Source organism: Rhipicephalus microplus, chromosome 4, assembly GCF_043290135.1.
Source record: "Rhipicephalus microplus isolate Deutch F79 chromosome 4, USDA_Rmic, whole genome shotgun sequence".
NCBI classification, from domain to species: domain Eukaryota; kingdom Metazoa; phylum Arthropoda; class Arachnida; order Ixodida; family Ixodidae; genus Rhipicephalus; species Rhipicephalus microplus.
Window position 1 is genome coordinate 68,140,614 of NC_134703.1, and position 15,055 is coordinate 68,155,668.

General features: G+C 42.2%; 2 protein-coding genes across 3 annotated transcripts in view; one reads left to right on the forward strand and one right to left on the reverse strand.

Annotated features, from left to right (window-relative positions):
* Nucleotides 1-15,055, reverse strand: part of row (zinc finger domain-containing protein relative of woc) — a 126,510-nt gene that overhangs the window by 92,263 nt on the left and 19,192 nt on the right. The gene's annotated exons all lie outside the window — the stretch shown is intronic.
* LOC119172093 (uncharacterized) lies at nt 8,337-13,392 on the forward strand. Its single transcript, XM_037423084.2, has 3 exons — nt 8,337-8,477; nt 11,670-11,849; nt 12,852-13,392. Exons 2-3 carry the CDS (start codon nt 11,675-11,677, stop codon nt 13,067-13,069), a joined length of 393 nt encoding a protein of 130 aa, XP_037278981.2. The 5' UTR covers nt 8,337-8,477; nt 11,670-11,674; the 3' UTR covers nt 13,070-13,392.

The following is a 15,055-nucleotide window of genomic DNA, read 5'->3' on the forward strand; positions in this document are numbered from 1 at the left end:
CTTTAAGGTGCACACAAATCTGACCACACGGGCGTACATAATTTTCGCCTCCACCGAGAATGCAGCCTGCGCAGCCGGGATTCGATCCCGCGACATGCGGGTCAGCCGCTGAATGCCCTAAGCCACTAGACTATGCACCGTGGAGGGGCTACAAATCTTTAGCGCCCCCATAACGTTTCGCTCAATAATAAAAAAAATTACAACACAGTCACGTTCCGTTCGCATGATACGAAAAACATTGATTCTCAAGGTACGTAGGATCTGCCGTATTTTTTTAAAGAACTTGCTTGCCATTTTAGCTCCAAGTGAAAACGAGAAATGGTCCGTAAGTGCGCCAAAATGAAAGTTCAGTGTATCCGGAGAGTAGCCATGGTGCTAGGCTGAAAATTTTCTCGCCAGGCATGCAGGGTTTGAAAGTAGCCAATTTGGCACAATGTTGTCATGAACGGTAACTCTGGACTTAAATCTCACGTCCCCCCCCCCCCCCTTTTTTTTTTTTTTGAGGTGGAGCACAAATGCATAGACATCAAGAGAGATGTACCGAGAGGAAGACACGTTACGTTATACCTCGAGGGATGGAACGCTGAGCCCCCTTGTGTATGTTCTTCAGATTAACAAGCTGCATAACTCAGCAAGTAGAACATTTCGAGGTTGATTTCCGAACTGATTAGCTGACCTTAAGTAATGCCATAACTGATGAGAGCGGTAAGATACCATCGCGTGTGCGTCACAGACCAAGAAACTCTGCCAGCTTTTTTTTTTAATCAAGAGAAGATGAAAATGAAGCAAAGTGGTGTTTCAGCGTTAGTAAAAGTTACTGTAGTCAACAGGCACGAACATAAAAAAAGCAGGGTAGTGAACTAACGATGTGGAATAGTATAGTCATCATAGAACAAAACAAACGCCGCTTTGTCTTAGAAACGGGTCGCCGCAACGCACTAGGCCAAGCCAGCAGATAGGGATCTCTCGATCTTGTGCGCCGCTTTTGGCGCTGATGCGCTATCTGCGTCCTTCCCCGCGGACGGCCTCGATGAGACTGAAGGAGTTTGCCTTGCGGGCCAAGGAGAAGGCCGTGGCGACTCGCGAGCTGCTGCTGCTGTGGACGCATTAGACGATTTTGATCCTGTTTTACGGGTTGTGCATAGAATCAATCTCATGAAATCAACGAACAATAAATATAAAGGACGTATATGCATAATTAATTGTCTGTTCTAAGAGTAGTATACTAGTGAGAATATACAAGGAAAGGAAATAAATGTGATTAAAAACTAAACCGCTGCGGATAGGGGTCGAACGTTCCACCTTCGAAGAACGCTTTAAAATGATGTTTTAATTTTTCATAAACCAGAGCGCAAATGAGAACTCGGGACAGATAACGATCAGGACGAGTGGTTGTCCTGGTCTCTTCTTGTCCCGTGTTCTTATTTGCACTCTGGTTCACGAAGAATGAAGGATAACCAACATGCCTAAACGTTCTCTTCTTTGAAATGAATACTCACCAATTCTAATTATTTTCCTTTTACATCATAATTACTATAGCAAAATTGAAATATGCAAGTTGTGTTCCCTACAGGCCCGTAGGCGAAATTTTTTTTCGGGGGAGGGAACTTGCCGAAGACCTTGATAAACACTTATTTTAATCTTTTTTTCTCGGTAAAACACCCCTCTCCATACGAATTCTGAGGCTACGGGCTTGGTCCCCCATGCTTGCCTTATTTAGTTTCACTGTCAGTTGATTTCATTAGGTTGTGCATCACAAAACAAATGAGCCCTGGATCAATCTTCCATCTTTCGTTCATTCAGATGGTGGTGTCACATTATTTTAGGGGTCAAGTTTGGTGCCGCCATATGGGCCTGTTATCCTTGCTGTTCTTTAACGACTTGACAAACAGTGCTATGACAGGCGCATATGTATGAATATGCTTTGCTTGGCGCATTCGATGTTTTATGACATTATTGATTCATACGTCACACTGTAAAGCAATGAGTAAACATTCGTTTACGAGCCCACAGTTGCAGAGCCCATATGTCTTAAGTGAAATCTTCTATGCTACTTTTAGGAGACTGGACCGCCAATAAGAACGTTTTCTCAAAATACCTCGAGATGTCTTTGTAAACTGTTCTTTTTTGGCCAAATCATTAAAATTGGTCTTTTGTTAATAATACTGATAATATTGTTGCCATTGGTGTCTCCAGCTTGGTGTTCTCTATAAACACATAGAGATTTTCACAATCTAGAGCTCGATTAACGATACTTTTTTAACAATATTTCTCAATTATTCAACTCAGGTGGCTGAGACAAATGAATAGTTTGGAGCCCGTCTTCAAGCTGAGTGAAGAAACTACAATATAAGACATCACTGAAAGAGACACAAGAACGGATATAGAAACTTTTTGTAAGCGACAATAACAAACATACACATAAAACTTTTCAGTGCTCACTTACATGACGTGGTAAGTTGATAACAGTAATAGTTGTAGGTTATAAACTGACTGCTATTGTATTATTTCGGTCTGGCGACAATTAAGGAACTGGAAGTAGATTGCTTAAGCCCCCGTGACTCGTTTCAAAAGATTGGTAGGAAACGTAAAGAGCAGATTAAAATAATTGGCGGTGTAGGAACGTCCCGTACGTAATTGTGATACTGGTTGAATGAATTATCCAGTACCAAAGTGGCAGAACCTGACATAAACCTGCAAACTTACAAAGAGGGTTCAACTTTAATTGAGAACGACAGAGGGAACAATGAAAAATAAGAAGAGAAGAAAATAGTAGAAAAGGAAAGACAAGGAGGTTAAGCAGTTTAGGACAACCGATATACTATCCTCTACGTGAAAACAGGGCGAGGTAGATCAATGGATGAAAATGAGAGGGAGCTGTGCGACAAATGCCTGCTGAATCTAGGCTTACGCCTGACATTGCCGCTGAAGACGACGAAGACATTGAAGAAAAATGGACTTAGGTTTTCGTAGCGAATGCTCAATTTGGTGTGCTCATGCCGACTTAGAGAGCCGAATACAGCTTGCCCGAAAAAGACGACAATACGCGGTACTAGTAACACTAGACATAGCTAAAGCTTATGATAGCGTTGAGCACTCAATTTTATTGAATTCTTTACACGAATGTGACTTTCCGCGATATATTGTTGATTGGGTAGCAGAGTTTCTAAAATCGAGAGAATTTTATTGTGCAAAGGATGGATGTCACTCATCTAAATTCAAACAGCAACGTGGAGTACCTCAAGGGGCGGTCCTATCTCCGCTGTTATTCAATGTGTTGATGAGCTCAATTCCCATTGAACGAGATATCACTGTCTACATTTATGCAGACGACATTGCATTTTTCGTTGCAGACAGTGACATTTATTCTTTGCATCAAAAATTGCAAAAGTACATGTATTCTCTTGAAATTTGGCTGCATTCAATTTCATTGTCTCTAAACATCAGTAAAAGTGCGCTCCTGGTGTTCCCTATAGCAGATTCTATTCAAATTTCAGTACTTTATAATCAGGAACCGATTCCACAAGTAGAGTCTATCAAATACTTGGGCATTATTTATAACGAGAAACTTAACTGGAGCCCTCACATAGACTATAACGTGGCAAAGGCACAACGAGCTTCAGGCTTATTGCGAAGGTTGAGCAACAAAAAATATGGGTTACGTAGACACACCTTATTAATGATATATAAAATGTACATGCGCCCAATACTCGAATTTGGGTGTATATTATTTTCGGGTGGCCCTACGTACAAAATTAAACCGTTAGTTCTATTAGAGCGAGAAGCGTTACGGTTGTGTTTGCGACTCCCCAGGTATGTCGCTATTAATGTACTATATCAGGAAGCTCGCATACCAACTATTCTTTGCCGATTCCGTATCTTAACAGTACAAACATACTTGAAATTTTACGGCTTATCAGCGAGACGGTCTGTATATGCCTTTATTAGTGACCCGACGCCTTCTTCCTCGCTCACTGGCCACGCTTTCGTACTCCCCAGATTATTTTTGTACAAAAGAAACTTGAAAGCATAAAGGTGGATATCAGATCGGTAATTGGAACCAAAGCATTAAATCACAATATTACGATAGAATGTGATGAAATTTTTCCCCCACTATCTAAGTTTCAATCTTCGAGTTACTTAAATGACAGGTTAGAAGACTACATAGCTCATGCGGAAATAAAGAACATAATAGCCACAGACGCTTCTGTGAATAAAGAAAAGGCAGCAGTAGGAATCGTCTCAGATTACCTCGGTTGGTCATTCTCGGTAAGACTACCAGACTTCACTCCGGTTTTCGAAGCTGAGCTCCTGGCTATTATTTTAGCGCTACGAAAACTTCCTTCAAACGAAGAGAGTGCAATGATAATTACTGATTCTCTTTCGCTGTGTACTACTCTCACAGCTTCAGAACAATCAAGAGCTCTAGCGACATTACAAACATTAGTTCCACCTCATGTGAAGTTCCTGAAGTTAGTCTGGGTCCCGGGACACTGTGGCATACGGTTGAATGAAATAGCCGATTCACTATCTCGAGCCACACTTGATGGCCCTGTGATCTCGGTACTACCAGAATCGGAACACATAGTGTCGATCAGATATAGAAAATGGGCTATTTATACGGATATTATGGAAAATATTACTAAATATACGGACTATCAGCACCTAACATACCCCTGGAAACCTCAGTGGAGTCAATCTAAAAAGTTAGAAGTTATTTTAACCAAATTTCGATGTCGTGTCCCTCCATTAAACTTTTACTTGCACAGAGCTGGTCTGGCGATATCCCCCCTGTGTCCATTCTGTGAAGAAACGGAAACAATAGAGCATTACTTTATAACATGTAAAAACTATTCATTAATTAGGAAAAGACTTTTAATTGTTCCGTTTCAAGCAGTAGGTTTAAATTTAACTGCAGATAATGTTCTAAGTTTCGGTGCCTTTAGCTTGGGACATTGCCACAGGAGCGTATTCGATGCTGTATGCAATTTCATTCGAGAATCAAAGCGCATGTCATAATAATGCCTGCTTAAATATATTTCTGAAGACACTTGTCTAATTTTGAATGAAATTTGCATATTCATTTGATTGTGACCGGGTGAGATAAGCTCGATTGTCTGGTCTACTCAAAATTTCTGTCTTCCACTGTAGTATTACCTCACCTTTTCTCTTCCTGATTCAATCTTCAATTATTTGTTTAGTTTAATATTCCTTTTTAGTTAATTATTATTTTCTATTACATCATTAGTTTTTTCATTAAGGATAAACCTTTTAATATATCTCATATAGGATACTTCTAGATTTCATGGCCAATCCCCCATAGTGGGTATGTGCCAGTGCGAAGGGGCAACAACAACAACAACAAAAAATGGACTTGGACAAGCGTATGTGACATTAGTGCCGCGTACCACGCTACAGTGACGGACTGTGACTGGCTGTGTGTGGGCCGAGTCAACGGAAAAGAAAATGATATGCGTGACCTCAAGGGACAGGAAGAGAGCAGAGTGGGTCAGGGAACAAACGGGTGTTAAGGACATCTTGGTCGAAATCAAGAAAAATGAGTAGACACATGTAGCCCGTAGGCAAGATAACCGATGGTCATTAAGAGTAACTAACTTGGTTCGAAAAGAAGGCAATCGCGCGAGAGAAAGACAGGGAGGTGGCAGATGAGATAAATAAGTTCGAGGGTAAAACGTGGCAGTATCAAGGCCTGATTAATTGGCGGAACATGGAAGAGGCCTTTGCGCTGTAATGGGCGTAGTCAGTCAAATGATGATGATGATGAAGAAAGTGACGGCACATATCTTGCAATGTTGCGTCTGTGATGAGCAAGCGATTTCGGAAGCACAAAAGATCACCACGCCTACTTCTCGCCTACCGGATATGGGTGTATCGAAGTGAGGTTAGAGTTTACTATGGCATCATGATGAAGAGCCAGCGTGATAAACAGCTCCTTCTTCAGCTGATTGACGTATAAACTCGTTAGCCATAGGTTCACTGTGGAAGTTGGAAATGGGAATCCAGCTTAATGTAAGTGTCCTCCCGTGCAAGAAATGCTGCCACAGGTTCACGGAGATACAGATGTATGTGGATAATCTACACATAAAACCAAAGCGGCAGGTATAGTTAGGAATATCATGTTATTGCACGCGACTAATGCCACTACTCGCACACTAAGAGAGCAACTGTGGCATCGCATGCCCTATTTAATTGCAGAGCTGATTCTAATACCGGTTCGAGTTTAACGTCCCAAAACCACGATATTTATTTATTTATTTATTTATTTATTTATTTACAATACCTACAGCACCCGCGTGGGGCATTAATGTAGGGGGGAGATGACATTTATATACATAATTTCAGAAAAAAAAAACATGTTCATAAATGTAATACATTTCAGAACAATAAAGAGAAAAAAATAAAGCAGAATGTCGACTAGCCATTAACACTGTGGTGTACCTAAAAGAAATAAAGCTACATAGTAAAGCATGCAATGGTGACACGTAATTATAGAATATACACAGCAAGATATGTTTAAATATAATAAACACTTATATACACACTCTTAAATACAGGCAGAGATTGCAAAAAGATCACCAAGAGTTAAAAAACAAAAAGAAATTCAAGCGTAGACTGCTAAAAGGAACAAACGAAGATATATTCAGGCTACGAAAAAAAAGTGATCTTGAAGCGCGACGCTGAATATTTTCGTGGACGCGGTTACAATTTTTTGATGTAGTTTGTTCCACTGCTGTATGGATCGCGAAAAAAATGAGTATTCAAAATGTCAATTTTGGCAGCGAACTCGCGCACTTTAAGTGGGTGATCAGTGCGAGCAGATATATACGTAGGCTTCAATATGTAGTTCTCTTTGTGAATACCAGTCAAACTATGGCATATTTTGTGAAACAGATATAAACGTAAAAAGTTGCGTCTGTCTTCAAGAAGGGGCCATCCTAAGGTATTCCTTATTTCTAAACATCTTTTACAAAAGTCGTAATCACCTGTGACGACACGGACCGCTCTCGGCTGCACATGCTCTGAAGCATCGATGTTCCCTTTAGTAAAAGTGTCCCAAGTGCTACACGCGTACTCCAAAAGCAGGCGTACATTCGAGATACAGAGGGGTTCTTTCAGGCTGGCCGGTGCTTGTTTAAAGTTATGATAATTATGATATGATCATGAGAGACGCCGCAAAGTTGATTCTGTCAAATGACTGAGGACGCATTTCACGGCATTAAAATGTATATGTGGTGATTGTTTCTTGTAAGCAAGACGAACGAGAAAAAACAACAACAGGAAAGCCAAGAAGTTTTTAGAAAGTCCACCCCTTTGCTTCAACAGTTACTCAGCAATTTTGCTTTGCATATTAATATATTATCTTGTTACTTTTTAGTCTGGAGAGATAGATAGAAGCAAAAGAAAAATAGGAACACACACACACACACACACACACACACACACACACACACACACACACACACACACACACACACACACACACACACACACACACACACACACACACACCGATGCGGTGAAATATTAGGTGTCGTTACAAATGCAAACCTATAAGGCATGCCGGCGTCTGTGTAGGCTAAATGAGCAATGGCTATGGAAAAATTTACTAGCGCTCTCGTAATAAAAAGAAAACAAAAGCTAAGAAATATATCGGCTGATGCCTCAACGAACTATTTAAAGATAGCATTACACTCTACCATACTTAATGCTTTGTGTTATTTTTTCTTCGTTATTATAGTCACTCGTAGCCATGAACTCAGTACCCACATGCAAACTTTCAGTACAATCACGCAGTTTTCCTTGCCGTATCAAAAGGTTTGTTGGTTTATGATGTAAAGAGATAAAGCATGAAATAGTGATCAAACTCGACTTGCTCAGCGAATAGAAAACATTATCCTCCCTACCTTGGCTGAATGACATCTTTTTCGCACGTTTTTTTATTTTTCTTATTTGAAAAGAGTGACAGAAATAAAAGGACAAAAAAACTTAAAAAATGAACTTCGCTTCAGTATACATATAATTATCAGTAACCTACCAATACAAGGCGACACAACCTCCCCGTGCCAATTCGACACTCTTTCCATGCACTTTTGTCACGCCACAATTGTGCTATAAAGCATAAGCTGGGGAGAGCCTTATCAAATTTCCCACTAAAGATGCCTCCCACAGTTATTTTCTTTTCTTTTTCTCGTCTGACCATGCGATATTTGCGAGAGCACATACACTGATTCACGGGCTTCAGGGTAAACTGGGCCGCACATGTAGAAGCCTGGAGAGGGCACACCACGCTCCAGAGACTGTTACGTCACAGGGACGTCGGTGAGAGGGTCGACGGCACAAAACCCACGCCTCGCAGTATGTAACCGAGAGGCAGCTAAGCGGGAGACCCTTTCAACACCTCGCACATTCAGCGCTGAACGAAGCGTGTTTCATTTAGAGACACTCGCGCCTTTAAGGTACGTACGTTCGCGGGTAGCAATTCAATCTTCGAAACTTTTTGTTTGAAGCTCGGCCAGTTGCCATTTCGAATTACCAAGTTTTTGAAAATGTAAACGTACTCTTCGTGTAGAGGCTGAATCAAATGTGTAAACCTTTGCCAGGTTGGTTATTAGAACTTAAGGTACTGCTTCAATTTGGCCTCCCCACCATGAAGGTTGGTAACTGCCTAGGTAATATATACGACCTGTTTAGCTGAAAGATGCCCAGTTTGTTAAGGTTCGGTCTTACTAGTGTTACATCAATCTTTTCAGCATGTAGTCAAATTGTTTTTGCCAAGTTCTTCTTGGCTGAAAGACTTAGTTTAGCTATTTAGGTTATGGAAAAGTTCTGTCTATGGCATGTATGGCATGCAAAAAAGAAAAGATCAATAGGATAAATTTGAGATGCCAGTGTGAGGAAAGGTTTCTGATAAAATTTTTGTGCCAAAATTTGTTTATGTGTAGCCACGTCCTTGATTTGAATGAAGTGGAGGCAGGGCAAGCAAGTATAGTTGGCTGACATTTTGTGCTCTGTGTCCAACGCCATACCAGGAGTGCCAATCCTTCGCTACGCCACTGTCCTTCTGTCGCATGCGTAATTTATCACTGAAGTGATCAGTATTTAACGTCTTAATCGGCATCTCCAAATGGTATCGGACCGTATGTTGACAATGGGCACCGCCATAAGAGGTGTAGACAGCACCTTTCGTAGTTTACCAATTGAGTGTTTATCAAGACCATGTTGACCTCAGGAAGCCAAGAAATGAACTTTACAAGTTTCAGGATTTATTACTGAGTCAGAGCTACCCAAGTACGAGTAATAGTATCCGCTTCGTTAGATTGATGTGCAATAGCAAGAATACCGATACAAAATTAAAAAAAAAAAACATCCAGCTCGTGTTTTCTCATTCGACTAACAAATGCGTTACTTCATTTTGAAAGAAGGAAGATTTAAAAAAAAAAGCACTTGCTAATCTATGGTGAGTTCGAGTTAATTTTTTTGTTGTCAATTTAAACTGGCAGAATTTCTGAATTGTTCCTGCTAGCGAATAAAAAAAAAACCGACAGGAATCTAGTCAACGGTTCTACAGCTGGGTTTGCAGATGATACCGGGCAACACGGTTAATGATCATTGGTGCAGTACGCGTGGCTCAAAATACATTGAACTAATACGCGATCCGTACTCGCTAAATGTCCAAGATCTAAGTTTCCTGCACGCCCTTTTTGCACCTCAGTGCTCTGAGACACAGTTCTCGTTAGAGACAACTGAAAGAAGCTCGCCTCAACCATGGCGTCGACGATTTAATTAAGAAAGCCTAATTGGCTCCCACAGCTACACAATATCAAATTGAAATAGAGAAACTACTTTTGCATTTTATAAGACTGAGGACGCTGACAAGCCAGGAGCGAGCCCTGGAAAGTCATACGTTTACTATCCTGGATATTATAAACTAAAAAAAAACAGTTTATTTTTTTTGTGAGCCCTGACTTACCACGTGCATGACTCTCTTTAAAGAGACAAGTGAACATTTCTTGAATTAGCAGTGCTTCTGTCAGAGAAAGTTGATGCAAACTTTGCGAAATAAATCATCAAGAAGGACGGGATGAAAGACGCAGTACAACAGGACCAGCGCGGAACAAATAACTGAGCTTTATTTGATGAAAGTGTTTTTTTAGTGTCACATGTCACCACCGGCAAGAGGCCACACGCACGAAACACCAAGTGATAGCAACTCCCATAAAAGCTGCCCCTTAATAAAACCGGAGCGACGTATAGTTGATTATACAGATGTACCTAGGACTTGTCTGTCACACTGAAGGCCCACATTATCACACTTTTAACATGTCAGTTTACATATTCAGCTCTAGTTAAAACATGACATTGCGCGTGCTTCTACGAATAAGCATAGCACTCTTCTTATCAGCATTCTCCCAATCAGCAAAATATTAAGGCGACTAAAACGAGGCAGGTTGAAGTAAGAAAGGTTGAAGTAAGGTTGAGGCAGGTTGAAGGTAGGTTGAAGCAGGCAGTAAGCAGAACTTGGATGTGACAGTCAGATTCTCGTCAGTAAGTCGTGACGCCCAAAAAGAGAGAAGTCATGCATATATTCAATGTGAATCATGTACGCGTGGCAGAGTGTGCCGGTCAGGTCGCTAGGGCTTCAGCTTATTATTGATTGCCTTCATCTTTGTCCATTTACACGTGAAACCTCAGCTCTTCCTTGCTCTGATGGGCGCAGTCATAAATCAAAGTGGCAACCACGTAAATTTATCAATAAACTACCACAGCCATCATAGACAGCATTTGCTGCTTCAGCTGTGGGCAACTGCCATGGCGATATTATGTTTTAAATACACGTTAGCCTTGTTCCTGAAGTGGAAAGGCACTAAAGAGTGACCCTGTCTCAGTTACGTAGAAAATGGCGTACTAACTATATGTTCTGTGGAAGCAAATCAAACTGTACTACACCCGGATCCACCATCCACTGAGTACGTGAAGGACTATTTCGCCGGTAATTGGTGCGACCAACTGAGGTTTAAATTTGTAGTTTTAGTCTGAGATAAAATCTACGAAGTGTAACGTCATTAATTTTTACATACGGAAAGAAGGATTCTGCGTTGAGGAGTTATCTCTATTTCCCTCACTGCCTTTATTTCATGTCTCAATATATTACATTGCTACAGATATGCTACAGATAGGCTGTGTAGCCGAGATAAACTCAATGACCCAGGTAGTATCCACCCAGATATGTCTACAGCAACTGATGTTTAGGGGAGATCCCAACATAACGAAACAGAGGGACATACAGATTTTACTTATATGCCGAATATCTTGGCCTGGCTAACATGTTGGTCATGAGACGTATTGTCATTGAATGAGTTGCGGAGATGCAGCGTTCTTTATTGTAATGACATGAGAAGTAATGTAATGCCACGTGCCAATGTCAGCCAAGCTTGCTACTCTACACGATTGATGCTCTGTTCCTGCGTTTATGTGGTCAGAGCCCTTACGTGTCCGCTTGTCGAAACTTCGGCTCCTGCGGCACTTTTATTTTCAATAATTTCTCAGCACTGCGAGCCTCCACCTTCTTCTCAATTTCTATATATAGAAGAAAGCTTGCTTGCACTGAATCAGCACAGCTTCGACATAATCTTGTATACGCTGTGCAGAAGCGATGCTTCGTTCGTGGAGCCTGGCTATCCTACTCGTGGTGCTGCTGGTCGTGTGCTCGGTTGTGAGGGCAGCACCACCGCCTAAGGGGGGCTCGTCCAGGCCTTCGGGAGGCTCGTCCAAGCCGGCTCCGACGGTACAAGAGACCGGTGGCTTATTTGACGCCATCAAGACTGCCAGTGAGTGAAGCAAAAAACAAGTAAAGACACACTGACGCACAATTATCGCGTGCTTGTTTGTTCACAGGTGCTAAAAGTGCTCTTCCATCTTTTAAAGCAATGACTTCTCCCTTCTTAGGAATCATCAATAAGCTTGGTGACAACCAATGTGCTGACAGCTCACATTGCGAGAAGGCTAATGATTTATAAAATGAATGTACAATCTCACGCGACGCGTGGCAGATTAGGACGTTCGAACGTCTTTAACTAAGAAATGGGTTTATTCTACCGTCCTTTTGCAACAAGCCCGTTTACAATTTCAGGAGAAGCTTTGGCGGAAATAGCGAGGCGTGACATTTAATCGTATTTAACAATCGAGGTGGCGAGGAGAGGAAAGAGGACGGGGGTGAAGACGAAATAAGCACACTTTTTTTGGTAGGGGGGGGGGGAATTCTTTGAAAGACCCTAATTAACACAACATAACAGGCAATTGTCTCGGAATGTTCAGCTTCAAAAACATGGCTACGACACGAATTGTACTCAAACAACCAAAAGAGAACGGACATATTAATGTTTACATCGGGCCATAGGCGCGCGCAGGGTTCCCCATTAAGAACGACCCCCCCCCCCCCCCCCCCGCCCTCCCTTTTCCCTTTGATCGAGTTCAAAAGAAGCTCTGCAGTGAAAATTCAAATGAAGTGATGACGAGCATCCAACGCCCTGTCTTTGATTCCCGCCTTTCCGGGCCTAAGATTGGAAGCAAACAACTCTTGGAATGCTACATCAGTGGTCCTCACCCGGCGTTATGATCAGCATCCCGCATGGCCATATACCATACACTGATTAAACAACGAAGGGACAGGTCTGTCAGAGCAAACCTATTGGGCAGACTTCGCGCCTCCTTCAGATGGTTAGGGAAAAGGCGGGTTGCCCCCTTTGCACACGCCTAGGCACCTGAAGAAGCCTTTAGTGAGTAATCCAAGTTGATTTATGTGGACTAAAAGTGCTCTTTTCGAATCGCAGGCGGACAGGTTCAATACGCGTCGGACAGGTTTCCCGTGAGCTACAACACGGCCGCCACGCGGTTCCAGAGCTGGGCCCAGGAAAACAAGGACAGCATCGCCAAGTCGGCCGTGGACGCCTTCAACTTCGCGCGCACTGTATTCAAGCCTCTCGAGGCCGAGATAGCGAGAAACGCTCCAAAGGCTCCCGCTCCAAAAGGTGGAGCTTCCAAGGCTTGAAGCCACGCGTGCGGTGCTTACCCAGTCACCATCGCTCGCCTTTCGGTCGAGAAAGAGCTTGGGTAGCGGAAGCAGACTGAATGTGAATATCGTTCACGGCAGCGGGAGTCCCGGAAGTGCTCGCGTATACACGTTGTCATGCGCGCTGCAATAGCCGGTCACTGTGGCACCGAAGGTTTGCTGGTAACTGTAGTACGTGGGTCGACTTGCAGCGATCTTTGATTGGCTTGACTAACATCACGGTGACGTGCGACATGCGTACTGAATCGGGGGTCAGGGATGAAATACTTTGTGCTGTAAATAAAGCGTTGTTTACATATTGAGCTTCGTGTAAAGCTCGGCTCCCGTGCAGGCTGTCAATGGGTGACGAAACTAGTTGTCGGCACCTTACGAGCAAGAAATTGGCTTTTTATTCGAAAATTTCAACAACTTCGAGAATTCTTTGTACTCACAGTAACGGTAAAAAAAAAACACACACAATTCTAGTGTTTCAAGCAGTGTTAACAGAGTCTGGGCATTTTGTTTAATGTACGATTTGAAGAACGTCTACGATTTTGCACACGAGAGGCTGTTTTTAATTATCTCGTGTGTTTAAATATATCAGTCTTTCAGTATTTGTGATATGTATGTTCGAACATAATAAAAAATGTTTTAGAGCTGAGCAGCTATCGTGTTTATTCATTGGGTGTCGTAACTTTATACCTGTCTTTAAACAAGTCAAGGTAAGCATGAAGACAATACAGTACCACTGACAAATATTCCACTTTGTTTTTCTGTCGTGGGACTCGTGTGCCACACAGCGCGTATCGACGTTAAGCCTAAATACCTGCTGTGCTTTTGAAGTTGGGCTGCAGGACGAATGTCGTTATGGCACGCACTGGAAAGCACCTTATGTCTTAAAGCAAAGCGGAAAAACTGGACTGGCTGGTATGGATCCATAATTTACTGGGAGCACACACGTAAGACGAACACACCAATCAGAACGCTTGTGGCATGTTATTCGCTGAGTCTTCGCCTTCCGTGCGCGCACCCCATGAATTCTGACCATTATGTCTGATTTGATCATTGCGCGTTGTAACTCATAACTAGAAGGCAGGAGGTCAGTGGGAATCCTCACTTAATGTTGATGTACAAATAAGCAGAGGTGAACATGAAAACAATGTAGTACAGTACAGCAGTTCTTGCATTATAGCATATTGAAGCGTTTTTCATTGACTGGCGCTGACGTCTGCTGAAAGCATCTTGTGCCGCCTGCAGTGACACATACAGATGACCACATTCAAGATGTGGCTCGTTATAGTACGATATACCGATATACTTTGACTTTCTACACGTCTACACACAAACATTAAGTAGTTCAGAAGGGCTACACACCAATGGTTTCTTTCTTCTTTTTTTTTTAAGGAGAGGTACACTGCTTACCAACCTAGCTTGTATGTAATTTCACGATCTTAGTGTTCTCGAATACTACGCTCCTACTGACTCAATAAAAAATGACCCTGCCTATCAAATTCAAGATTTCACGATGGCCAATTTTTCGAACTGGTAGCACAGTTCATCGTCTTGTGGTTTCGGTCTGCGTTTTAGCTATACGGATGCAGGAGAATTGGGGCAAGAAGCACAATTCCTTAAATTGGATTGCGCGCCTAAGAAAAGAGGGTTTGTGTGTGTGAAACAAGTGTACAGAGTCTGCCCAGTTACTGAGATTAACGTGGTGAATCGTATGATAGCTGGTTTCATTCCTTCGACTAACGACTCACGAATCTTATGAAATCTTGGTGCACCACTCGATCTTTAAAACGTAAAACGGCTCGACCAATGCAGTTGAGATAGCTTGGATATAGAGCTTCACCATCGCCATCTCTGGGCGCGCTAGCAAGTTGCTGCGATGAATCTTTCGGTACCGTGTTATGTAGAATTAATGAGGGATAAATGATAAGACATTTATATAGCAGAAATACGTCCCAGGTGATACAGTGCATGATA